Source organism: Osmerus mordax, chromosome 10 (assembly GCF_038355195.1).
Source record: "Osmerus mordax isolate fOsmMor3 chromosome 10, fOsmMor3.pri, whole genome shotgun sequence".
Lineage (NCBI taxonomy): Eukaryota > Metazoa > Chordata > Actinopteri > Osmeriformes > Osmeridae > Osmerus > Osmerus mordax.
Genome location: NC_090059.1, coordinates 2,762,459 through 2,789,164, shown reverse-complemented (window position 1 = coordinate 2,789,164; position 26,706 = coordinate 2,762,459). Strand labels below are relative to the sequence as shown.

At 45.8% G+C, this 26,706-nt stretch overlaps 1 protein-coding gene across 1 annotated transcript in view; it reads left to right on the top strand.

The window, feature by feature from the left end:
- dock1 (dedicator of cytokinesis 1) overlaps nucleotides 1–26,706 on the top strand; it is a 208,916-nt gene that overhangs the window by 121,353 nt on the left and 60,857 nt on the right. The window contains exons 28-29 of the mRNA XM_067244751.1: nucleotides 16,886–16,987; nucleotides 18,006–18,100. Of these exons, the coding sequence (XP_067100852.1) occupies nucleotides 16,886–16,987; nucleotides 18,006–18,100 (197 nt within the window). The remainder of the gene's footprint in view (nucleotides 1–16,885; nucleotides 16,988–18,005; nucleotides 18,101–26,706) is intronic.

The following is a 26,706-nucleotide window of genomic DNA, read 5'->3' as shown; positions in this document are numbered from 1 at the left end:
AAGATGTAATTTAAAAAAAGTGGTTTTCACTTTCGTTAATCTGCTTTAGTTTTTTGGTTTTTTTTGCACACGGCACATGAGCACAGTTGTAGCTGTTAGTCTAACTACAAACTCTACCATACTTTGTCTACAATTAGTGTTATTAATCCTTTAGGCAAAATGGCAAAGAAATCTGTGGTATGGAAGCATTTCATCAAAGTAGCGGGTGACTCAAAACATGTTGAATGCACACACTGCCAACGGTTTATATTCCATAGTTTGACGTCGAATATGATGTACCACTTGAAAACCGTAGTTAAAACAGTGAGGTAAAACATCACACAAAATGGTTTGATAAAAAGCATAGTGACATTTATAGAAAAACGTTTCAATTTGATTTTCAGAAGTGTTCAGTCAAGTCTTGGTCGAGCAAAGACAATCTTAGTCGGGGACAGCCCTAATGGTAGAGTAGGTAAGAGTTTAAAACTTCACTTTATACATGTTTGCCTTGTAATTTATTTCATTAATTTGCAATTTTGTTAAATATATATTAGATTTAACCTTCATTTTATCATTCTTTCTCTGATTTAACCCATAGAGTTAAATAATTGTAATTCCATTGGCATTTGCATTATTTGGTTAATATTAATACACTGTTCAGTATACCCCTCTTCCTCTAAACCGACAGAGTGACATAGTGGGTCTGTGCGGGGCCTTCAGGGCTACTGTATTCTGTAGTGGAATAGTTCTGCTCAATGGCTTCTCACATGCGACTCTCTTGGCTTAGCAATCAGGAGAAAGACAAGCGATTTGGTCTCTGTGTATTGTCGTAGCCTGACATGTCCACAGACATTGCATTCCAACTTCCCCCCTCCACTATCATCATGTCTATCTCTGGAGCGTCCTAGCTCCTCGCCAGCTACCGTGATCCATTTTTTCCCTTTTATCTGCTAGGCCCTCTCAACTTCGTCCTTTCAGCCGCTACTCATAAATATGCAGGATTTAAAGGTGATTTAAGAGGCTCGACTCGCTTCTGAAGAAAGCTGGCCGGTTTGGTAGAGCGTTGTGTACTTTGCGCAGGGTTAAAAGTGTGTGCGCTTTGTCCTAATGGGGGACACAGCGTTGTGACTGATTCTCACAGTCCTGTGGGCTAGAATAGTAGCGCATTACTGTGACAGTACAGCAAGTGCAGCAAATCCTTTGTCGGCTAATGGCACACTAATGCTTTAAGATGGCAAGCCTTAGAAATGTGAGGATTTTAAAGGATTGTGTGTCTAGTAATTGTGGCGCAACCAGCCTGTAGCAGCTCACTCAGCTGCTAACGAGCGGTATTTACACAGGCACAGGCGACTGGAAAGGCCTATTTTTCTATAATAAGAATGGTATTATTGTTGAATCAGTTTGCTATGGAGGATGTTGAATGTAGCCTACAGTGCAAGCTCTCCTTCACCCCAGCAGTGTATCAGACCAGATCAGTGTTCCTCTGTACCCTGAGTCAGTATCTCTGGCTCAGTTCAGCAGTGCGGTCCCTGCCCCTCAGAACCACCAGGAGCAAACAGCGGGAAAGAAGGTGGTATTTTTAGAATGTTTTTCATCAGAAAGTGAATCCTAAAATGACGGTTTTCCCTCTCGGGGGCCATGGGTGTGTGTGTGTCTGCGTGCCTGTGTGTGAGGATGTGTGTGTGTGTGTGTGTGTGTGTGTGTGAGGATGTGCGTGCCTACGTGTGTGTGTGTGAGGTTGCGTTAGTGGATAGTTGCTTTGATTCATCTGGGGCCACAAGCAGAAGCTTTCAGACAGGAAACCAGGCAGAGAGAAGCTTGCATCCCACCCAATACCTAAACCAGACCATCACCTAGCCGCACAGCGATGGGGGACGGCATCATGTGATCTAGATGTGGGGATGGTTGATAGGGCTCCTGGTTCAATTCAGGGCATGGGGTGGGGGGGGTTATAGAGGAGGACCTTGACAAGGTCTGAGAGGGCAGTGCAGACTGGTACAAAGCCACAATGCTAGTCCACACCTGATCCCACTCTCACACTGCCTCTCTCTCCTTCACCTTTTCTCTCCCTCCCTCTCTCTTTCTCTCTCCTTCTCCCCTTTATTCTCTTTTCCGCTTTCTCTCCCCTCTCTCTTTCCCTCTCGAACAAAATGTTTTTTGTCAATGAAAACTTGACTATTACCAGAGCAATTGTTAAAAATGAGAATACAACGATTAAACTATTGTCATGTACAAGCAGTAACAATAATGGTATTATGGAATACTTTTTTGGGGGGGATATGTCCTACATTTATGAAACATTATTGCAAATGCCATGTTTACCAGATAACAGGCATGTTAATGTAGCTGTAACTTTGAGTCACTACTGAACAATTTAATTTAACACAGTATTAAATCTCTATCTCACGGCATTGCTTTCTCATGTCACCCCACTCCAACTTTCACTTAATCACGTCTCTATATTCCTAGTCCTATTTCTCGTCAGCTCTCTCTGTCTGTCTCTCTTGCTATTTTCCCTCTCCATCCCTCGTTGAATATCTCTTTCTCTGTCCTCTTTCTGTTTAGTTCTCTCCCTCCCCCTCTGTGTGTAATACAGGCTGTGTGGGCTTTCAAAGCTGACGGCTAATGAGCGAGAGCTCCCGCTGGCCTCAGATTCCACCTAGCCTCGAGCCTAGAGAGAGGGAGAGAGGGAGAGAGAGAGAGAGAGAGAGAGAGGGATATAGTGAGGCAGAGCAGAGACAGAGAGAGCTAGAAAGGGCAAGAGAGGGGCAGGATGAAGAAGGGGGACTGAGAGAGATCAGAGAGAGATCAGTGTGAGAAAGAGAATGGTTTGGAAAGTGGATGTTTTTGTTAGTCCGAGGTGCTGCATTGTCCAATGGGTCTCTCTGCTAAAGAAGCTTTTTCGAATTAATTTTCTTCTAACTTCATTGCAAAATTCAGATTGTGATGTGAATCATCTTAAATACCTGTCCCAGTCAGCTGTGTGTGTGTGTGTGTGTGTGTGTGTGTGTGTGTGTGTGTGTGTGTGTGTGTGTGTGTGTGTGTGTGTGTGTGTGTGTGTGTGTGTGTGTGTGTGTGTGTGTGTGTGTGTGTGTGTGTGTGTGTGTGTGTGTGTGTGTGTGTGTGTGTGTGTGTGTGTGTGAGAACCTGGCTCTACCTTGTGCTCAGAGTGTTGCTGGTAATTGGGGTGTTGTAGGCTGGAGAACAGCCTGTCCCACACAGCTTTTTCAGACATGTCCTCCAATTCTACACCCATCCATCCATCCCTTGATTTATTGTGCTTGGGATCAAGCATTTTTCAGTTTGTGTATGTGTGTTATGGTATAAATATAAGATGCATTGTTTTGTATTTTTTTGTAGATTTTTTTTTACATTCTGTCAAGAGTCTACAGATGAAAAATAGCCATTTGGCTAACACAGAAGGCACATTTACAGTCACGTTCATTAATGTGCCCCTGTAAAAACATCCATCCAGTATATGTATGCCTTCATATATCTTTCTCTCCCTACTCAAGCACCAGCCAGGTGATTTAAGGAGCCTGACACATCTTTAATACAGCATCCCCGCCCCCTCGTATCCACCCCCACACCTGTAATATACCTGTAATATCTTATCCAGAGCGACTTACAGTAAGTACAGGGACATTCCCCCGAGGCAAGTAGGGTGAAGTGCCTTGCCCAAGGACACAACGTCATTGGCCTGGCGGGGAATCGAACCGGTTCCCTAACCGCTCAGCAACCTGACTCCCTATATACACCCACACACCTGTAATATACCCCTCGTATCCACCCTCACACCTGTAATATACCCCTCGTATCCACCCTCACACCTGTAATATACCCCTAATATACACCCCCACACCTGTAATATACCCCTAATATACACCCCCACACCTGTAATATACCCCTAATATACACCCTCACACCTGTAATATACCCCTAATATACACCTCCACATCTGTAATATACCCCTAATATACACCCCCACACCTGTAATATACCCCTAATATACACCCCCACACCTGTAATATACCCCTAATATACACCCCCACACCTGTAATATACCCCTAATATACACCCCCACACCTGTAATATACCCCTAATATACACCCCCACACCTGTAATATACCCGTAATATACACCCTCACACCTGTAATATACCCCCATCCACCCCCAAACCTGTAATATACCCCTCGTATCCACCCCCACACCTGTAATATACCCCTCGTATCCACCCCACACCTGTAATATACCCCCATCCACCCCCACACCTGTAATATACCCCTTGTATCCACCCCCACACCTGTAATATACCCCTAATATACACCCCCACACCTGTAATATACCCCTAATATACACCCCCACACCTGTAATATACCCGTAATATACACCCTCACACCTGTAATATACCCCCATCCACCCCCAAACCTGTAATATACCCCTCGTATCCACCCCCACACCTGTAATATACCCCTCGTATACACCCCACACCTGTAATATACCCCCATCCACCCCCACACCTGTAATATACCCCTTGTATCCACCCTCACACCTGTAATATACCCCCATCCACCCCCACACCTGTAATATACCCCTCGTATCCACCCCCACACCTGTAATATACCCCTCGTATCCACCCCCACACCTGTAATATACCCTCATATTCACGACCCACCCTTGTAAAGCCTGGTGTATGCTTCTGCGGGTCAGCGTTCTTAATGTCATGTGCAGTTGTGTAGAGACATGCTCAGCATTTATAATTGTACGGCCTTGTGTAGATAGCCATGAAAGAAATGTGCACTAGGCGGCGCAATCGCGCAAAAGGGTGATTTGTTTGCTTGTAGCGCAGAAAAACCTCACAGAAGAAGTTACTGTGGTTTGGTAAGCAAAACAATGTCCCGATATAGCTAGGTAGCAATCTATCTACTATCTGTAGCTAGCTACCTAGCTATATCGGGGGAATACGCAAAAAAAAAACTTTCTGGTATGACACAGAGGCTTTTGAATATGTCTCAAGCAGACAAGGGAGAATATGGTGTGCTCATTCGGCAGATGTGAACAAGTAACTCCTCCCTCCGCCATCCAACCAATCATCGTTTGTGCGGCTCTGTGGTCTGCGTACGCACACCTGTAATCCTGCCCACTCCCTCCCACCTACACACACACATACCTGTAATCCTGCCCCCTCCCTCCCTCCTAAACACACACACACCTGTAATCCTGCCCCCTCCCACCTACACACACACACCTGTAATCCTGCCCCCTCCCTCCCTCCTAAACACACACACACCTGTAATCCTGCCCCCTCCCACCTACACACACACACCTGTAATCCTGCCCCCTCCTTCCCACCTACACACACACACACACCTGTAATCCTGCCCCCAGCCCCTGACGTGCGCCCCTGTGTTGTGCCCTCTGAGGAGCGGGGCCTCTTAATGAATAATCCCATTACCACATGAAAGCTAGCATCTGGCCCCTGCCAGAGACACCTCTTCACAGGAAAGCGTTCTGTTTTCTGGATGAATGAGTTGCTGTATGAAAGGGAGCTGAGGGCGCACTTCGTCTCTATCATTCACAGTTCCTCTTCCTCCCATCCCCAGAGATCTCAAATGGTTTGTTGCACAAACTTGTTTTGTCTCTCTCTCTATAGTAATGTATTGTGTGTGTGTGTGATTGTACAGTAGAACTGGGTGATGGGGATGAATGCACGGTAGTCTTCTGTAGACTGCTACCCTGAGAAGCTACCGATTAGTGCAACTGATTCCTAAAAATAAGATTAGCTTTGAAACAGCCGGCCGTATTCCTTCTGGACAGCCATGCAGACACTCCTCAATGAGATCTCCCTCTCCTTCTCTCTCGTTCCCCCTCCATTTCTCCATCCCCACCTCCCTCTATCCCCCCTCCCAACTGTACCTCCTTCCCTCTCGCCCTCACCTTCTATCTCTGTCTGAGTAGAGTGAAGGGGGGCATATTCGGTCTGCAAGATCCGATCAGCTGGCTTGAAGGGGAAAGACAGTGAGAGGGGAAAGTAACCAAGGACGTTCAGATCTGGGGTGTCTTAAGGCCCATCGCTTGCCCTCTGAGAATTTGTTTAACAGCTTTTTCATACACTCACACACGCACTCATACACAACGTACTCACACCCACAAATATCCAACCATCCACGAGTCCGCACGGAGCGGTTGAAGGAGGGGAGGGGGGGTAATGCTTAAAGAGAGAACATTTCTATCCCCACACCCTCCATCCCATGGTCATGCTCTGCCCTAGAGGTCTGTGACCACAGGGCAGGATCACCAGACCCATTCATCTAGATTACTCCACAGTTAAGGTCCTCTATGTCAGGCGCTTTCTACCCTACTACCCCCGCCCCACCACCACCACCTCCCTCCAACGCATGACTAGCGCTGCACATTCACCCTTCAGCCACCTAGAAACATTCTCCCCCAACAGGCCATCCCTGCATGTATCCGGGAGTAGTAACCAACATGAAAAATGCTTACATGTTTCATGAAACACAGACTCAAACACACACGTTCTCAGTCGAATAGGAAATGCAGCATCATCGCAGTCCCTTAGAGATGCGTTCTGTCACAGTCGTGACGAGAACCCCAATTTTGTTCAAGAAGCAAAAATGTATGTGGACTAGATACTTTTTTGGTGTGTATCTACACGTGATAAAACACATGCTTCCCTAATTCTAACTCCCACCCTCCGTCTTACTGCTTCATCATTTTGGGGTTGCCCAAGACAACACATTCCACAACAAGTAAAGAAACGCTCCCCTTTCTCAACTTGTAGCCATGGTTACCAACCCGGCTCTGCATGTGCGTGTGTTGAGCATGCAGGTGAATCCCCAATGACAGCCCAGTTCCCTGGCTCATCCTTCACTCGCAACCCTGGTGGAAGATCTGAGGGGTTTCCCCATCCACACTTTTACCCACTCCCTTGTAGAGCAGAGCAGGGGCCGAGGAGGAGGAGGAAAGGGAGGAGAGTAGGGTACCGGAGAGTGGGAGGAGAAGGAGGAGGCTATCTGAGAAGAGGAGAAGAGGGAGAAGAGCAGGGTACCGGAGAAGGGGGGGAGGAGGAGGAGGAGAAGGAGGCTATTAGAGAGGAGGAGGAGGAGGAGAGGGAGCAGAGCAGGGGATCAGGGAGGAGAAGAGCGAGCGGAGCAGGGTACCGTAGAAGAGGAGAAGGAGATCCACAGCAAAGTACCAGAGAGGGGGAGGAGAGAGCAGGCGACTTACCTCAGATGTAAATCACTGATGAAAAGGATGAGAGCGTCTAGATCCCCGGTACTGCCCTTGCATGTCCCTCTGAGGATTAGAGGCTGGCTGGCTGGTGGGCAGGGGGGCTATGCCATGGTTGAAGTTAGCCGGGCGGGGGGGCAGGCGGGCAGGCAGGCACAGTAGTTGTGAGGAGTTGTTACACATTAACAGCCTCCGTTCCAGTGGCGAGTGGTTCCTCCCGTAGCCCCAGCAAGACTCCGGCTCGCTCCCCTCTCTTCTCCCCGTCCTCTCCGCCGCTCTCCCCTGCTCTCTCAGTGCAGAGGCTCCCGCACGCTCCCACACACACACTCCCCCCCTCTCTCGCGCTCGCTCTCTCTTTCTCGCTCACACACTCACATGCACGGCAAAGTCCCGGGTGCTGAGCGACGGCTGATGTGCACGCAGAATATCTCCATTGCGCTGCTCGCTGCTGCAGCTCCACTGTGGTGTGTGAGTGTGTGTGGGTTTCTGTTTGTGTATGTGAGTGTGAAAGAGAGAGAGATGTGTGTGTGAGAGGGAGAGAGAGGGAGGGAAGGGATCATTGGAGGACAGGAATAGAGAGGGAGGGCTGAAAGAGACAGAGTCCGGCCCTGGCTACATCTGGCTTACTTGTGCATGTACAGTGGAGATCTCCTTATCTCATCAGCGAGAACCAATAGCATCAGTGGCCCTCATCACCACGGAGACGACACATATATCAAGCAGGACTTGTCGTCCTTGGGACAGCAGCTATGGAATGAAATCCTTACAATAGCCTGTCGCTTAGAATTCCAGGATTTCTAAGCATTTCACATATGTCCAATCTATAGTCCAGTATAAATATATATATATAGACCAGTATAAGAGTGTGTGTGTGTGTGTGAGCCTCCTCTCTGCAGGAGGTTCATTATAGGTGGAAACACCCCTCTCTGTCCTCTTCCCAGCCTGAATCTCCTTTTGATCTCCCAGCAGCCTGTTCTAGTGATTCAGTCCTTTCAGCCTCAGAGCTAGCTCTGACCCTGTAGGACAAGAGCCTGCTCTTACATCTAAAGGCATGATTTATAGGATGGTGGATTCCCCAGATACCACTTTGTGTGTGTGTGTCTGTGTTGTGAGTGAGGTGGAAATAGACCTATGTAATACAGCTGAATTGGATAAACTCTCAAATAATAATCCATCAAATGTTTGTTTAGGCTTCTGGTAAACCTAAAGCTGGGTTGAAAAGATATGGCCATCTGTGTCTGTAAGAGCACCCTGGATCAAACCCCAGCTGTGTGATGGTTCAGTCGCCCGAGCAAACCTGCCCGTTTATCTGTCTCCATATCCGCAGTCTCGCCTGGCCAAGCACCCATGTGGAGGGTGTGAATTAGAGACACAGTCCTGTTAGACTCATCTTTTTTTCTTCCCCTTCCCAGTAGTCGTCCCTCACTTTCGTGATATTACACCTTCATCCCTCCCTTTTGATCTGCCGCTTGACTGAACCCAACACTCATGCCGTGACAGGCAGCCATCTCGTTACAGCGCTGCCTGGCCGACTAGGAAGCGCACGTCTGACGCCAGGGGTCAAACCCTTTAAGATTCGACCTCAGGATTATCATCTGGGGAAAGAGTTATTTAAATGTGACCTTCGCAGCATTGTCATTAATGTAATGGATAGGGTTTCCGTTTGAGAGGTTGTATTCGTTTGTACTGAGTGGGGTTGTGAATAGAGCTGCAATATCATCTTCTGTTCTTCAAAGAGCCGGGTCAATAATGTGCTTGTGTAAGCAAAGCGCGGAAGCTGAGTGGAGAAGCAAGGGGCGATGGGAGAATCCCTGGAGTGACTGTCTGTATTGATGTTATTATCTTGGAGCTAATGCTAACCTGATGACTTTGTCTTCTGTACATGTGACTGCAAGAATGGACAGCCCTGCAGTCATACAGAGACACTCTCAATCACTCTTTCTTTCTTTTTCCGGCCCCTCTTCCCTCCCTCCCACTGCCCTCCATATTGTCTTGATTGCAGTTGTAATGGTCCCTGACTCTCCATCCCGGCCAGGACTGTTGGACCGTGTCCAAGTTGGTCAGTCATCGAGGGAACGGGTCATGGAGCATCAAGTGTTAATAGCCACTGCACTACTCTTCTCGTCATGAGATGTCAGCTGTATCTCGAGGCTTCAAAGGAACATTAGCCACCTGTGTTTATATCGGTTATTATCAGTCCACGTGTCCTGGGTCTCTGCAGACAGTAGGCGATCTGTTGCAGCTGCTAGTGATCCCACCCAGGGCGGCAGCCCTTCTCCCCAACACAAATTGACAAATCTAACGATCCCCAGCCACTGAAGTTTAGACAACTTGACATCCCCCCCCTTTTTCCATAGCTGTTAAGTGACAGTGAACCCAAATCCTGTCAGTGAGGCTGTGGACCACAGCTCCTGCCACCGGTGCCAGTCTGCCTCGTACCTGAGTGAGCATCCAGGCTCGGAAAACACCGGAGATGAGGCTTCATCTCAACAACCTCCAGCCGGGAGGGACGGAGGTGCCGAGTACACCTCTGGCGTCTGATAGAGATGTCAGACAAGGCTTAGCATGGCGCAGGCCTGAACGGGGCTCTGTTAGCCTATGAGAAGCCACTCAGGGCAGTGAAATCTATTTCCTTTTTTGCTAAATAATGAATGGTTGCAATCCTGTCATATTAACGGAGGCAGCGGGGTTTAAGGAAGTGGACTGTGAAAGTGTTTCCTCAAGCTTGTCTGTGAAGGGGGGGTGGATGAGAACCTTGATGGCTCACTTTCATGGGTGACTACTTTGCTTTACGCCACCGTACATCCTCAGGAAAACTGTTTATATCTCCTCCTTTGTCCCTGAATCAGTGTGGTAGGTTCAGGTGCAGCGAGTGGCTCTCCTGCAGGGAGGGGCTGGCCGGGGGGAGGGAGGGGGGAGGGGGTCTGGGGGGGGGTCTTTTTGGCCTGAGTCTGGGGAGACTTGCAGGTGCCAAATGACCTGAGTGTCCACGTTGCCTCTCTCGTTCTCCTCCAGCCTGGGAGTCTTCTGTGAGATGTCCTTGGGCCCTTTGCAGATTCTATGAGTGTGTTTGTGTGTGCCTGTAGGTGTGTGTGTGTGTGTCGTTATGCTTGGTGCTTTCTTGGGAAGGTACGGAGGAGAGGGTGAAAGACAGATTTCCCCTGCTGGTCCGCAGTGGTGCTGGGCCAGTCAGACACAGATGGTGGCCGTTCCACAAATTGTGGCACTGTGATTGTTTCTGCTCTTCCCCGGATGGGCTCCGATGCAGCAGCAGTGTGTCTCTCCTAGGTAGTCATGTCAACCAAGAGAGAACCCACTGTTTGCTAACTAACTTTTGTTGTTTTACCAAACATGTATTTTTTTTCATTTATGTATATTAAAATATACGTTAACAATTAGCAAGTAAACGATAGGTCTATCAACATTGCAAAACCCTGTAGAGTCTAAGTAAGCTAAGTAAACAAGGTATAAACTACAGGTGTGTTTATAACAGATGGGTGAGGATTTGGAGTGTGGGAGAATGGAGTGTCCTTCAGCCCAGGAGAGCTGTGCCCCTTTAAACATGCTTTACAATACCAAAGTCTCAATGACTTGGCACTGCTAAATGGCTGTCTTTCCACTGCAGCCAAATTAAGTTGCCCCATTCGTCATGAGATAAAGAAGTATTACCTCCAGCCTCTGTCTTCAATGTTCTCTGCTGTCGTTCACCCTTCGAGTAAGTAAGTAAGTAAGTAAGACTTTATTTATATAGCACATTTCATACAAGAATTGTAGCTCAAGGTGCTTTACATAAAATCAATAAAAACAATAATACAAGTGATAAACAATTCAAACTAAAATAAAAATCCCAATAAGATCTCTGTTCAAGAGAGAAAACAACTTTAAAAGTAGGAAAACCCTTTTGAGATAAAATTACTTAAATGCTTCGGTAAAAAGGTAGGTTTTAAGCTGTCTTTTAAAAATGTCTAGAGTGTAATATTTATGGGTAATTTGTTCCATAGTTTTGGGGCGTAATTGACAAAGGCCGAATCACCAATCTTCTTATGACTGCTTCTGGTGACCTCTAATAGGCCTGCATTTGATGATCGCAGTGTTCTAGCTGGTGTGTAGTTTATAAAGGAGTTAGCAATGTAGCTAGGTCCTTGTCCGTGTAGAGCTTTGTATGTGAGGAAAAGGACCTTAAAGTCAATTCTGAAGGTAACAGGGAGCCAGTGTAAAGTAGCTAGGACAGGACTAATGTGTTCTCTCCTTTTAGTTTTGGTTAATAATCTAGCTGCAGAATTTTGAATGAGCTGTAGTCTTTCAGTGGTTTTCTTGGGAAGACCAGTGAAAAGTGCGTTACAGTAGTCCAGCCGGCTGGATATAAAAGCATGAATTAACTTCGCTGCATCATTTTGGTTTATGAATGGTCGTACCTCTGCTATATTCCTCAGGTGAAAGAAAGCTGTTTTGGTCACTTTATTAATGTGAGTCAACCCCTAGTCTGGCCACAAACCAAGACAGAAAGGTTGTGGAGCAGAGGAAAGTGATACTTTACCTTTTGGTCTTATCTCTCTCCCTTGCTCTTTTTCTTCTCAGTTATTTTTTCTCTTGTTCTTTTCCCCCTCTTCCTTTACCACCCTGTTGCTCCCCTGCTCTTCAGGCAGGCTGAGGCAGAGCCTGTTCCCTTGGTGGCCCTCGTGCAACACCCCCCATCTCCGCCCCAATTAACGGCTTCAAACAATGCTCTGTGTATGATGCTTGGTGTATGGGTCCTTTTATTCACTAGGAGAGCAAACATCCATTCTGGTCCCTTGCTGTCAGCGTCAGAAGTGAGATGAATTATCTGGAGAGAGAGTGTGGGGTGGGGGTGGGGGAGGGGGGGTTGGGGAGAGGGGGAGAGAAAGATAGAGAGGGAGGGAGGGGGAGAGAATGATGATTGATCTGCCCCTTGCTACTAATCACAGCTCCTCATTTCCGTTAAGAGTCAGCCTCGATTTGTGCCCCACACAGTTAATTGAATACGTTCTAAGATCCATCCCTCGTCACTATGATTAATACTTTGATAGATCCAAGTCAATATGCTGCTATTGTCATATGCAGCATTCAGCCCCAGCCATTGTTTATGCTTACATTTAAAAACAGATATTTGCTCAATCACTAGTCATTAACGGATTGTAATTTAGTCATCGGACGCCCATGATTTTCCTGCCTCGAGAATCTCGATTTCCTCTCAACTTTACAATGGCAAACTTTAAGCCCAATGTATACTGACCGCATGTACGCAAGAAGGGAACCATTTACATCACGATATTGCCAGCGTCTTGTTAGAAAGTCTAGCTAGGGCCAAGTCCCAGCCTTCTGGCAACCGGACTGACAACCAGATTGTCAGTCAAAGCTTCCTGATACTTGGTGCAATTCACTATGCCATTCATCTTAACCAGTGCCCCTGGACCTCTGGAAGGTCTCTGGAAGGATATGCATATAATTTCTCTAGCCGTGATGTTTTCAATTGTTCCTTATCTTTTGTATTTTTGAATAATTGCCCTGACAGTACTCAATGGTATATTTGATGGGTTGTGGATCTTGTAACCATTGCAAAATATTTTAATACATAGCTGTAAACATAGTTGACCTGTAGCTATGTTAGGTAAGTAATATTACTGGTATAATCTGTAAAGGTTTGCTAGCTACTAGTAGTGCAGCAGCACTGTAGCTAAAGTTAGTGCTAGCTAGAACATTATTTTGCAGTATAAGAAATATTAATAATTTGTTGGCCATGAAAATCTATAAATAATACATTGCTAAATTTAATATAAATTGTAAAATATATGCTAGCTTCTGCCCTGTTTGTCACTGCCTGACTGAGCCGAGGGGAAAGTGCTTTGTTGTACTTGCACTGTTGTTTATTAGGTTGTCTTGACTTGGCGAGTGATTGACGTCCTGTCACTGTTCCAGTTGCTCATCATCCAAGTGGAGAGAGAGCAGACAACCGTTCATTTGAGTTCCATGGAGCGAACAGCTCCGCAGACGCAACTTGACCTTTCATAAAGTTCTGAAGCAGCAGCAGCATTGATGAATATATCGGAAACACTGGGGCGCAATTATTTCAATTTTTGGACTAACAAGGCAGACGGCAAACATTGTCGGTTAATAAATGTTTAATTGGTTAGATTCTTAATGGCAATTAACTGATTAATGATTAATCATCAACATTCCTATCCAGAATGGTTTGAACAATTCAAACAAAAGATTCGGTCAAACTCCATGACTCTGGATAGGATAACGAGCTTGGGATTGAAGCTAGACTCCTTTCATGGTTACACTTCCAGTACACTAGCACCTGCTCTGTAGCGCCAGCTGTCTCCATCACATACTCCTAAACGAGAATAGATAGGTCTGCTCAGAGAATGTTGAGGGTGAGACCTCTTCATAAAAGTATTCTCCCCATTCCCACTCAGTTTTATCTGATCCCATTTTTTTTTTAAAGAAAATTGCTATGTTGCTAAAGTAGTGAAAGTTGCTATAGTAACTGGCTACAGCTCATCACTGTGATGGAGTCAGGAGATCAGACGTGAGAGGAAAACCTGGCCTTTGAGCTCTTACTTGAGACAGCAGTTAAAAACACCAGACCTGAGAAAAACAGCAGAAACGACAAAGAAGGGGGTCTGAGTTGATCAGGTTACCCGCGGCTCTATGGGTTAAAAGAAGTCTGAAGTTAACTTTGCTATGAGCAAGGAGGCTTTTTAAATGATTTCTTCTTGCATGTCTCTCTTTGCCTGTTTGTCTGTTTGCAGCTGGAATAATGTCTCATTCTAGTCCCCAACTGTAATTGCTTCACATTGAAAGGTGTTTACCCTCCACCGATACATATTTAGTTCATAGTGACCACGTCCATTGGGAGGGAGAGAGCCAGAATCCATCACCTCAATTTAATTTGCCGTAATGGATTTTCCCTCCATTAGGAACGCTGATGGCTAAAGCAGCAATTACATTTGTTGGGAAGCTTAAGGATCATTCAAGTCCATTCGGTAGTTTATTAGTGGAATAAAATTATCTCAAAGCGTGTTTGGTTCTAGTTCACAGCTTCTGAACACAAAGGAAACGAGCTGGGAAAACAAAACAACATAACTCTTCCTGTTACAACAATCAGCCAGCATTCACACTTCACCGGTCTGCTAACTACACCCAGCAGCTCTTGTCAGAGGCCTGTTTTGAACTTGGTTGCAGGGAGATCGGCCCGTTGTTCTTGCGAGCAAAGCCGTCAGACCTTAGTAGTCCTGTGTTGAAACTTTCGTCTTCGTTGTGGACCTGAGTCGCGTTGTCTGTGGGTTTACTCCCAGATGAGCAGATAAACTGGCCATGCAGGAGCCTGTAGCTGCTTCTTAAACCCCAGACGTCGCAACAGGCTCTGAGGATTTCAAAACAGAGCCTGTCTTTTAAACACTACACTAAGCTTACCAAAGGCAGTAACCCCCCCTTCCCACCCCAGCCCTCCCCCACCCCACCACAACAAGGCAGGAGCCACATCTGCCTACATTCACCCTCATGTCCATCCCGCTCGCTTATACGTCAACATTAACGGGCTGAATTGAAAAAAGACGCGCCTGTCATCCTCGGACAAGTTCTTAAGGAACTACACAACAGCGGGAACATGAGAGATTAATCGTCTCTCCCTTGGGGAATACACTGTTGTAGACAGCAAGTGGAAGCCAGCTGGACTATTTCCTTCTTCATTCCATTCTATGTTTCCCCCCCAACCCCCCTCATCCCATCACCCACGTGACCCCCTTCCCTTTATCTGCATGGCTATCAAGTAATTGGATCCTTTGTTCACCGGTTAGGAAAATAGGAACTTATATAAGCAGCGGCAGCAGCAGTCATTTATACACTCGCTCCTCATCAAGCTCAGCCTAATTGGGATAAAGTTGAAAGCTGCAACGTTGTGAGCCGTGGTTGCAATATGCCCAATGATGACTTCTGTCTGATAGGGTCCTGCACTCTATTTCTGTATTAGAATATTACATCACCATAAACCCATTAGTTCCCAGCGTAGAAAAACTAGGAAGTAGATTGACCCCCCAAATCAACAGCCCATGGCCAAGAATGTACAGTACCTATTGTCTATTCAGGTGTATAATCAAGCTATACATTGTTGATCCGCAATTGGATATCGCCACACAGTGGTGTCAGAGTGTGTTTTGGAAACATTGTCTTTGCTGGATGGGGTGTTTTGCGTGATGTTGTCAGGTGTGCTAAATGCAGTGCCTGTGAAGATCTGAAGAGAGCGTGGCAGCAGAGGCTGCAGGGAGGCTGGCTGATGTGCTCAGCATTGTTCCTGCTGCCCTACGTATGTGGGTCAGGCCTAATTACTGCTCCTGGATACGCTTCACAATGCAACTGAATTCAAGGCAAAAACCAAAAAACCATGACGGAGGACACCAAGATGTTGTCATGTTTTTCATTCAAATGTTCGGCGCCTCCGTGTTCCAGAAGTCTGCTGCTGCTGAGGCTTGTTCTGCTTGTTCAGTCTTGAATCTCATTTTATGAAGGTGTTCTTCAGAGAAGATCTTGTTTTCAGTAGATAGACTGTATTTATTGTAGATGGATGTGAGAACTTGAAAGGTGAGCCACTCTGGTGCAGTGTTGACGGTGTTTCACACAGCTAGCTAGAACGCTGTATATCTAAAGGCTTATCCGACTTCAAGACTTATAATTTGAATGTGCTCTCATGCATATTGTGTTGATTCAGTTTAAACTTTTAATTAATTCCCTTATCTTGTCACACATTTGTGATGTCAGCAGCTATGTGATTACTGTATATATGTGTGTATATATATATATATATATATATATATATATATACATATAAGAAAAAACTGAAACCGAACATTTCAGAAAACTAAACTTATTTTGGTGAGTTTTTACAGTGGTTGACTTTAAATGAATTTGGCATTGCATGTACTTATTAGCATTACGATGAGATAATTATTGTCTTGCTTATTCCAGTCAGACATGATATTAGTCTATTGCTGTGTTTTTCAAGATACTCCTTACATTCTTTATTTGTTCTTACATAATTAGTCTCCTGGTGAATCCATGTAATGTCAACATTCTCAATAATTAATTCATAGCAATCCATCTCTTTTCATCTCTCAGAATTTCACAAATCCCCTTCTACCCATTTCGCCTCTTATCCTCAGACTGGTACACATCTTCTATCCTACCTGTGCCATCCAGGACTGGACCTTCCAGCCATACCATATTCTATCATCTCTCTTTAGTGACTGCTGTTCTCCTCATGCGTGCCTCTCTTCCTCGAACAGTCTGGATCACTGCTGAAACAGAGCGCTGTGGCAGCAAAGATGTTTGTCACCACCGCATGCTTTCCAATATGCCCCCACCCCCTCCTGACTCTTTTGTCTCTCAGTCATGTGAAGGCATGACGAGGACTTAAGCGGTCTCTTCAACCCTGCCAACTATCCGTCTACCCTCCGTGCCCTCTGCTACCATGCAAGAGCCTGTGGGGCTAAGTTACAACACTCTGCATTTAACTCAGACCTCTGTGTCCTAGCTCTGCCCCCGGACCATAGTCCACCCTCAGCTGCTACAGTAAGGGCTGTTCCTGTACGTCACACTGAACTTGATCTTCTCTTTCTGATCTCTTCCTCTCCAGGGCAGCTTCGTGGCCAGCATGACTGCGACCCTGAGACAGATGGATGACTACCACTACGCACACCTGATCAATACCTTTGGCAAGATGAGGACCGACGTGGTGGTGAGTGGGTCCCTCAACAAGTCAATGAGCCAATCCTGCTGATATCTAACTCTATACTTAACTATACTTACAATGTCTGGGTGGAATCATTGAACAAATGGCTTCCATTATGGTTAAATATAAACTTAATCAGATTGATCCGTCACCATCACTCAGACTGTCAGATACTGTGGTAAAAGCCATGGATCAGACCATCTGTTCCCCAGAATAACTCAATACCAGATCTTCATTAGATGGAGCAGAGAAAGCTTCCTATCGGCTGACATGTTACATGGCACCCACAGTGACGGGGTCCTTGCAAGAAACCGACTCTGTCCCCCCAAGCTAAACATGTGGAGGGAGACTTAAAATAAGATTTAGTTTGTGATGAGTTTACTGTGAGGGGAATTAAACAAACCAGCCCCCCCTCCACCATCTTGTTTTTCAATATATACGGCACTTGTCTCCGGGAGCCTACTTCATTCCCGCGGTGAGGCAAGCAATCACCACAATGAAGACAGGCTGCCCGGCCAGATTTATAGAGTAGAGTTGGCATGGGCTGGTGTAACATTTCACAGCTGGCCTCCATCCAGACAACTTTTGGGGTCTTTATTTTCCCCACCAGAGCAAGCACCCACAGTGTGAGGGGACAGTTTCTCTAGCACACACCGCCCAAGACAGACACATAGACTCTCAGTCCCTCACTCTGAGGATCAAATAAAGATAGAGATTACAAGCATGCAGCTCCTACTGATCAGGAGCATGTTCTTATTTTCATAAAAAATACATGTTGGATGTCATCAGTACTGTGATCCCTCACGTTCACCCAATAACCAGCCGGCTTCCTCCCTGACATCAGTGCACCAGCCTCACAAAGGAGGAATGAACAAGTCTTTCACCTTGAACCTTAAAAAACAATCTAAAAGCTGTTTCTGCTCAGAGCCATAAGCCCTACACAGTTCATTCCAGATTGCTCTTATCTCACAGGTCGGGGGAATGACAGTCTTCATTTCAAATGCTTCCTCTCTTTTCTTTTTAGGATTTCTTAATGGAAACATTTATCATGTTCAAGGATCTCATCGGGAAGAATGTTTACCCCGCCGACTGGGTCATACTGAACATGATGCAGAATAAGTAAGTACAGGATAAACAGTCTGCTCTCCTCGAACTACACACTTTTTTTTGTCTTTCATTTGTCTTTCAGTTTCTCTTTCTTTCTTTATCTCTTGCTCGCTCACTCACTAACTCATTCAATTACACACACACACACACACACACACACACATACACACACACACACACACAAGCACACACACACACAGGCATGCCACTTTGATCTCCCAGTGCTGTTGTTGCTAAGGAACAGCATTCAGAAGTAGGCAAGGACTTTTTCCTAATGTTTTTTCCTCTCTCCATCTTTCCATGCAAATACCGGCACAAGGCCTTAGCCACTGTCCAATCAGATCAGCAGCTTCAAACAGCAACATGAATTGTAGGTGGCCCGTGTTTCTGCCAGGCTCTGTACTCCAAACTTCAGAGACAACTTATCCACAGCACCTCTTCAATATCTTGCTTGTTGTGCTACCTTGTTTTCTAGTTTAGTAATGTCCTCTTCACACAACTGTTTTCTGCAGAAGAAAAACGTTGCATTGAGAATGTCTTGGAAGTGGAGTTTCAGTTGAATCAAAAGGAGAAACTAGAATACTATTTTAGGGCTCGGATGTTGTTTTTCTGCGTTTGAAATCTGAATTTCACAGTATCATGAGTGAACTACAAATGAGGCACATGACCCACACATGATACTTTGCCTCTTACACACTGCACACTCTCCTGGCAGAATGCTTCTGGGTGAACATACACTGTCACAAAGACATGGTTGGCTCAAGTGTAGTCTTTATAGCAAGGAACCATGACTGATTGGACTCACTCTCTTCCAGTCCATTTCTACAGTGTCGGGTGCATGGTACCGAGGTTAAGAAAGGGCCCAGCTACTTCTTTTATCCGCTCTGCACCTGGCATCAGCCGCCTGTGATTGCTGCTAGCACGACCATGTCCCGTCCCTTCATACAGCCGTCCTGTAAACATAGTCAAGCACCTGTGTCAGAATGCAGGAGACTGTGGGGTTGGTGGAATTGTGATGAAAGGCACCTCCCCACCTCCCTCTGCCCCCCCTCCATCCCTACCCCAGGTGTGGAAATCACATCTGTTCTGCTGGAGACTGAGCCTGCTTGGTAATGCATGTCTGGAAATGAAAACAATCACCCTAACACCCCCCGCCACCCTCGCACGGCGGACGTGATCGCTGCTGCTCTCAGATCTCTGAACGCACCTGCCACGTGAGGGAGAAACAGCTGCAGCGCCGCTCTCACGGCTGTATGACTCACACTCAGGTTGTACACAGTATATGGGTACAGCTAAAGAACATTTGACTTTACAAGTCATGGCATTTTTGTGAGTATTTAAATGGCATTTAAACAATAAATAGTGTCTTCGTTATCAGGGTTATCAAGTTTTTCAAGCTTTGACATGTTATTTTGAATTTGGTTGTGTGAAGGTTCTTTCTCTAAACAAGCCCATGTTCGTTAGCATTGCACTGTGACAAATGTGTGCTAAAAATCAAGCCAGTCTTTCTCAAAGGAAATGCAGTTATTGGTGTGACTTATTAATAAGTCTCCTCTATTTGTTTCTGTCATGAAGGCAGCCATTCTTCCCCCTCTCTGTCCTCCTGCTGAATCCAAGGGGACACGTTCATTTATTGTGTGGGCGGTGTTTGATCCCTGAATTTCATGTGGATTTACTTGCTGGGAATGATCTGGGAGTACAGTGCGTCTGGCGGCCAGGTGCTCCTGTAGCGTGCCATCTGTAATGGGTGCTGTGTGAGAGGCCGATGACTTTGCCAGGACTGTCCCAGGCTGGTTCTGCAGTAGCACAGAGGACTCCGCCCCAAAGACTTGCTCAAACCAAGGTCCAGCCCCTGACTCCTACTCGGGTTCTAAAGGTAGGCTTGCACTCTAAACTCTGCTGCCTACACACGTGCTTTGCTAGACACATTTCACAGAAGCCAGACACTCTTCATCGTGAAGAGAGGCTGTTTGCGCCCGCCCTGTCCACAGCTGTAGGCGGGCTGTCAGCACTGCGTAGGTGTCCACAAGTGTTCTGTCAACAGCTGGAGACAGGATACAAGCACTCTGCATCGTTAGCATTGTCATAATTAGGACGCTCAAAGGGCTTCTCCAACGCCTGTTTGGCATGTAAACACCGTCCACTTCCTCCCCGCTGGTTGTGGGATGGCGGCTCGGTCCACCTACGAGGCCAGCAGAGGCCTCGGTCTCCTGTGTCCACCCCACACCAGGCTCTGTGATAGGCCCGCTAATGAGATAGGGATCGCCCTCGACACAGCCGGCACTCCTCCGCTCCCTCTTCTTCCTCCAGCCTAATGGGTGTCAGCTCTTTAATTGCCTGAGGGACCGGCTGCTGTAGTGGCAGTCTGTTTAACTGTTGGCTGGCTGCTCCAGATAATCCTTGGCCATGATGGCCCAGCTACAGGCAGGGTAGCCTGGATGGGAGGTGGGACACGACAAGGGGAAGACTGTCAGTCATGGTGGGATCTGCATGGTGCTCTGGATTTGTCCTCGGGGAACCTCCAAACAAACGGTGGTTGATGGGTTGTGGCTTCTTACTATTCTGTTGAACTTGCAGGTTCTGCTTTCCCATTCGCCACCTGGTTTACAAGATGGGAAGAAAAGTTGTATACTTAATTTTGCAAACTTAAACAGAACTTGGGGATTTGTTAAATATCTCAGTTCAAAGTGAGGGTCCCCTAATGCTGATGTGAACATAGCCGTTCTCTAGCTGATGGTCTGTCAAGCTGAAACAGATGGTACACTTTGTCTTGAGAGCTACCTGTAAACATTTAGTTTACAAAACTCAATTTAACCAACTCCGTGTTGGAAGCCACTTCTTTTTACCCCACCTCGTCAGACCATGCTTAGCTTAAGGCCTGGTACATTTTTACCTTATTACCTTTTATTTGGATCAAAATGACCTATGGAGATTGCAATTTAGGGATGGTATTAAATTAATGCTAACTGAATTAGCTTGCAATGACATTTCCCTCAGCTCACCCTATCTCTCTCCCTCTCCTCTCTCTGTTCCGTCCCCAGATAAAAAGCTAGGCGCCACAGTTTTATCAGACAGCAGCTGTTGGTTGTTTAGACTCAGTAAAATCCCCCACCAGTTTTGTACGACAAACGTTATTGTGCTGTCTATTTTTCCCACCTTATGGCCAAGTATGCTTTGAGTAATCGCATGCTTAGTGCAATTATTGTGTCATCAATTTGCTGTTAGGACATACTTCACAGGCCTCAAACGCTACGTGGCACAAAATAGTACATAAAAGAATGCATCTGAGTGACTTTCAGCCTTTGTTACTTTAGCTGCAGGTAGGGATTGTCCAAGAAACTTGAGAGAGTGAGATAGATCATGCTGTTTATCTAATGTCAGTCCGTTTTGTCCTTGCTGGGATTCACCCTTTGTCAGGCAGTCTGGTGAAAGCAGCAAACCTTCACCAAACTTTACCTCGGGGAAGAACATTACAGATCTCACTTTAAATCAAAACATTGACTCGTTGTCTGACACGTGAAGTGGCTGTCCTTCTGCTGCCTTTATAAGTGAACATGCTAATGAACATGCACCTTCATACAAAGACATACTGAAACCCACCCAATACTAGACCCCTACCTCCCTCTAAAGGAGTTCACTGGGGATAATTAATGTCTTTGGATGTGGAGTTGTTAATTAACGGGTAAGAATAGTGTGTGGAGATGAATGGCACGCTCCCTCAAAGCGTCTTGGCAGACGAAGAGATGAAAGCAGGAAATGGATGAAGAAAAGGCTCTTTAGCTGGCTGACCCACACCATCAATCCCACCTCTCATTAGGAGAGCTACCCAGGCTGCCTTGTTCTCATCTGTGCACACCTGACTAATGCTGCAGCTGGCCTGGAAGCTGAGCAGCCGTGTGGTAGAGCCATGGACCCTTTTACGTTGTGTGTGTGTGTTTAAAGTGAGAGGGGACCCCCTAGAGCTCCACACGCAGGGATCAAAAAAGTTGTCTTTAGATGGAACTGAAAGTACACACAATTACATCTCCCCATTTACTGTCATTGCAGAGAAATGCTACTGCACTTATGAAGCGGGAGAGAGAGGAAGGAAGGGAGGTGTGATGTTACTCTAGCTCCCATACCTCGCCGCTATCTGTTCGACATGCTGGGCTTTGATTGGTTACGCTACAATTACAGGATTACGGCAGAATCCCAATTCTCTGTCTTACCGCTATCCTTACCCCTACCCTTTAGTTTTGCGCGTTCACGTGAGAGTAAGGGTTATCCCAATACTCGTTTTGATCAAGGGGTAGGACTAAGGGGTAGGGGTACATACCCCTTAAAACTAAGTGTTTTCAGGAGCTTACTTGAAACCAAGGGGTATGTGAATACTGTGCAACCGGCAACAATGGCGGCCAGATCATCCAGAGTCCCAAAAATTATGACAGTCTTGTTTTGTGCTCAACACAGTCCTTTTTTGGGGTTCGGCCGAATACCGAATCCACTGGTTAAGATTCTGCCGAATCCGAAACCAAATACCGAATCCTACTCCCATCCTCAGTCCATTAACACAGTAAACACATTAATGAAGTAAACAACGTCCACAGAAGTGTATTTTTCATTTTATTTTATTTTAACTGTAAGAAAAAAAAGAATAGGCAACATTATGCCAGGAAGACAAGTGGGAAAAACAATTTTGACAATTACAATATGCCTACTTTTACCTTATCTCAAGATCCAATAGATATCCAAAATATTAGCCTTTTAGATTTCTTTAATTTCTTTCGGATGTTTTATACACAAACGTTTTAACAGCGGAGATGTTCTGTATTGTTTAGGGTCTTTGCCACCACGAGACAAATCGGCATTGCAAATTGAACATATAGATCGACTTGAATCGCCTTCTTTTGACTGAAAGTACTGCCAATCAACACTTTATCTGCTCACAAGTTCCATTTTCACATTATCTCAGCCTACTCTACTGCATTGAACGGTCCACCTACGTTAACACCTTCCCGTAATCAACGGAGGAGTCATTACGTCGACCAGCGTAGTGCAAGTGTAGGGTTCGGTTAGGTGGGAAAAAAATCGAAGGTTCAGCCGAAACCGAACCCCGTCAAAAAGCCTCCCTAGTACATATATATTTGCCACCATGTTTTAAATCGCTAGTTTGCTATGCTAACGTTACATTGCTGATTTGCACAACAGTCCCACATTTCTCTGACTAGCCTTGAATGGACTCTGTGCATGTCTACAGTTTTTAACTAAACTCCATTAGCAGCGAATTTAGTTTGAAATCAGTGCATAACACTACTTGCTTTGGAGACATCGATATACATAACCATAACCAAGTGGTGTCTCATTTCATAGGGGTATGTTTTCACCCCTAGCCCTTACCCCTCAGTTTCGAGGGACAAAGGCTAGAGGTAAACTAAGGGGTAGGTGTAAGGGGTAGGCCTAAGACAGAGAATTGGGATTCGGCCTAAAGGCCAAAATATGCTTCTGCGTCTCCGTTTACGGATGGGCGGGCGCACGGATACGCACAGATACGGACGGATAGACTTTGTTTATGGTTCTCCGTAGGCTGTGGGTGCTGAAAACAATTCACCGCCAGAAGAGTAGGTGGCGCAACTCCGAGAGCCCTCGGAGAGGGCATTCCCCGTAGAGGAGGGCGTTCCCATGTGTACGTTTTTCGAAAAATGCAGAAGCATATATCGGCCTTAAGACTCTGCTCTGGGGGTGGACCCAAAGAGACGGACGTCAGTCAACCCTAATTAGAGATACAACATTACACGCACCGCTGCAGTACCATGCTGGATTTCCAGGTGTGCGTATAGATGTGCGTGTACATAAATGTGTGTGTTGGAGGGGAAAGCATAGCGATCAAGTTGCCACCTCTCACGGTTCCACTGCCATTGAAGAGCTGAGACATAAATGCCAGCCCTACCACCAGGGAGGGTGGTGAGTTTGTGTGTGTCTGTGTGTGTGTTGCCCGGGGCTAACGGAGCATCTTGGCTGCTGTGATCTCATTTTGTGAGTTGTCCTATGGATGGTGCCACCGGAGGAGTGTGGGGATCCACTGTGTTTTCCCCAACACATCTTTATCAAAGTCATCAGGCGCATACGCCTCCACCAGTGAATGTGGCAAGCCTCATTCACTCGCTCCCCCATTGTGAATGGTGACATGCTTTGTCATGGTAATCATGCAAATATTTGAGCAACCCTCCCCTTTGCTTTGATTGGCCTATTAATTACAACTCCAGATTAAGAGTTTGCAAACCAGCAGTCCTCTTTCATCTCCGAGTCTCTTGTGATACACCTTTCATTTCTGACGTTTTTGTACATGGTGTGCTGCACATTGTGGGGTCAATGATGACTTAAGTGCTGCATGGATTGCTATAATAAAGTTATGCAAGGACACAGTCACTAATATGCAACATCTGCTGCCGGATTACCCCCAAAATGTGAATGTTGTAAATTCATACACATTTTTTATGGACTGAAATCAACCTATTTATGGCAAATAGGGGAGAAAGTGTAACGCTTAATCGGGACTGTGGAGGGCAAAGGGTTTGTTTGTTGATTTGCAGAGTGCTTCCCCTTTTAGTTTACAACAATCTGTTTGAGATTGCAGCAAAGTGCCTAATTAGCATACAGTGAATTGAGGAAACAGATAAACTTGAGGCAGCCAAAGAAAATGATCATGCCTGCATCAGTGCTTTGTATTTTTTAGCTTGCTCAGATTTCCATTTAATCGGCTCACCTTTCCCGAAAAGTATCAGCGTGGGTCTTAAACACCTGTTAAAGTGCCCCCCCCCCCCCCCCCCCCCCAGAGCAGTTCAGTGCCTGTGTGTTTTCACCCCGACTGACTCGCCATGTCCACCGGCTAGTACGTCACACAGCAAAGCTGCTGCCAAGATGTTCAGAGAAGGGGATTGCATCTCTCAGAAAACAGACATAATGTACGATCTCACTCCTGGTTTTGGGATCAGCCTTAAATCACTGGCTGTCCTCTGATGTTGTGTCCTCCAGGGGATTGAGTACCAGCACTTACCTGGCCCCTTTCACCCCATCAATCACATAAAGGGATCAGCTTTGTATAATTTCAGAGTGAGCTGATTGGCTATTCAGAATAATTGATCCATGTCTTTATGGGATAAAGTAGAGACAAGAGTGAGAAAGTCCAGTGTGATCTGCCTAGATCAGGATAATTTAGCAAGGCTTAACTCTTTTAACACTCTCACATGCTACTTGAAGAATACATCACATACAACACCAGCTATGTTTGCCCCCGAAGATCTGAATGGCACTCCACCAATGACTACATATTTATCAATAATTCCGGGAATTGGTGTGTATCTCCATGACTTGATTATCTTGTGAACCGGCAACTGTGTAAAGTTGAAATGTGGCAGGTTTATGGCTCAGGCCTTAAAGACGCATGGTGTTTACAATTTGTGACAAATATATATAGATATAAATGAGTTTGCCTCCTAGCATTCGGCCGATGGGCGCTGCAACTAGCGTTTGTTGAAGATACTAACAACCAGCTAGAATACTATAGGTACTGTACCTAGTTAATATCTGGTTTTCAACAGCGAACACTAGCTGTACCCAGTAACCCACATGATCCACCCACATTAATGGGTTGTATAGCCACCTAACTGGAGTAGAAGTTTATTCAGCTAATTATTATTTGATTAGAAATGGCTTTCTGCACACCTGTGTGTACACCTCACCTTTGGTGTAGCTGCAGGAGAAGGAGGCTCATAGTAGATTACAATGACGCAGTGAGCTTGTTGCTTCAGGTTCCCAGGTGGCACAGTGCTAGTCAACTGTATGTTTTCTGGCTGTTCCTACATGTGGGGCACTTCTTAGACCTCAGATTTTTCGTGTTGCTTGAATGAGTCAGAATACAGCATCATGGAGACCTTAACCAGCTCTAGAAAGATCTGCTCTTGGTGCTTCTCCAGGCTAAGAGAACACTGGCGAGATATTAACTGTTTTTTAATTTGAGTGTAGACTTGTTGTTTTGTCTTGTATGTCTTGAGTTTATTTTTCTTGCTATGGACCCCCCTGTGAGTCTGAAATAAAGTGTAAATTGAATGTACCACGGGATCTGCGCTAGTTCATATTAAACATATGAAGAAAGTGAGAAGCTAGGATGTCACCCTATACATCACTGCCTGGAAGCGTAAGGAGCCCTGTGGAGAGAGACTGTAATCTGGGTGTCCTTCCTGCTTGAGAGTCAGTAAACCAAGCTAGGAATCCTGGGATGTGGTGGTGTGGTTAAGTTTTACAGCCTCTATGTTTCACATTTTAATCCTATAGCCTCATACAACCTTTGCAGATACAGAGGATATGGGTCTAGAACCTTCTCCCGCCTGACTGGGTTCGCAAATGAGGATTATGATTCTGTGATAAGCAAGCGTATTTCCATAAAAGTAAGACTTATAAATGCTGACTTCTTTCAGTCAACTTCAAAGAAAAAATCGATCCTGTATCAGGCCAGAAGCCCATAAATAAACTTAATCTAATTTAATAAATTGGTGTGGTAATTAATGTTTTTTGACCTTGCCTTATCTTTGAGCGCAGGTTGATACACCAGCTATTGGTACTAGAATGCAAATAAATACAGA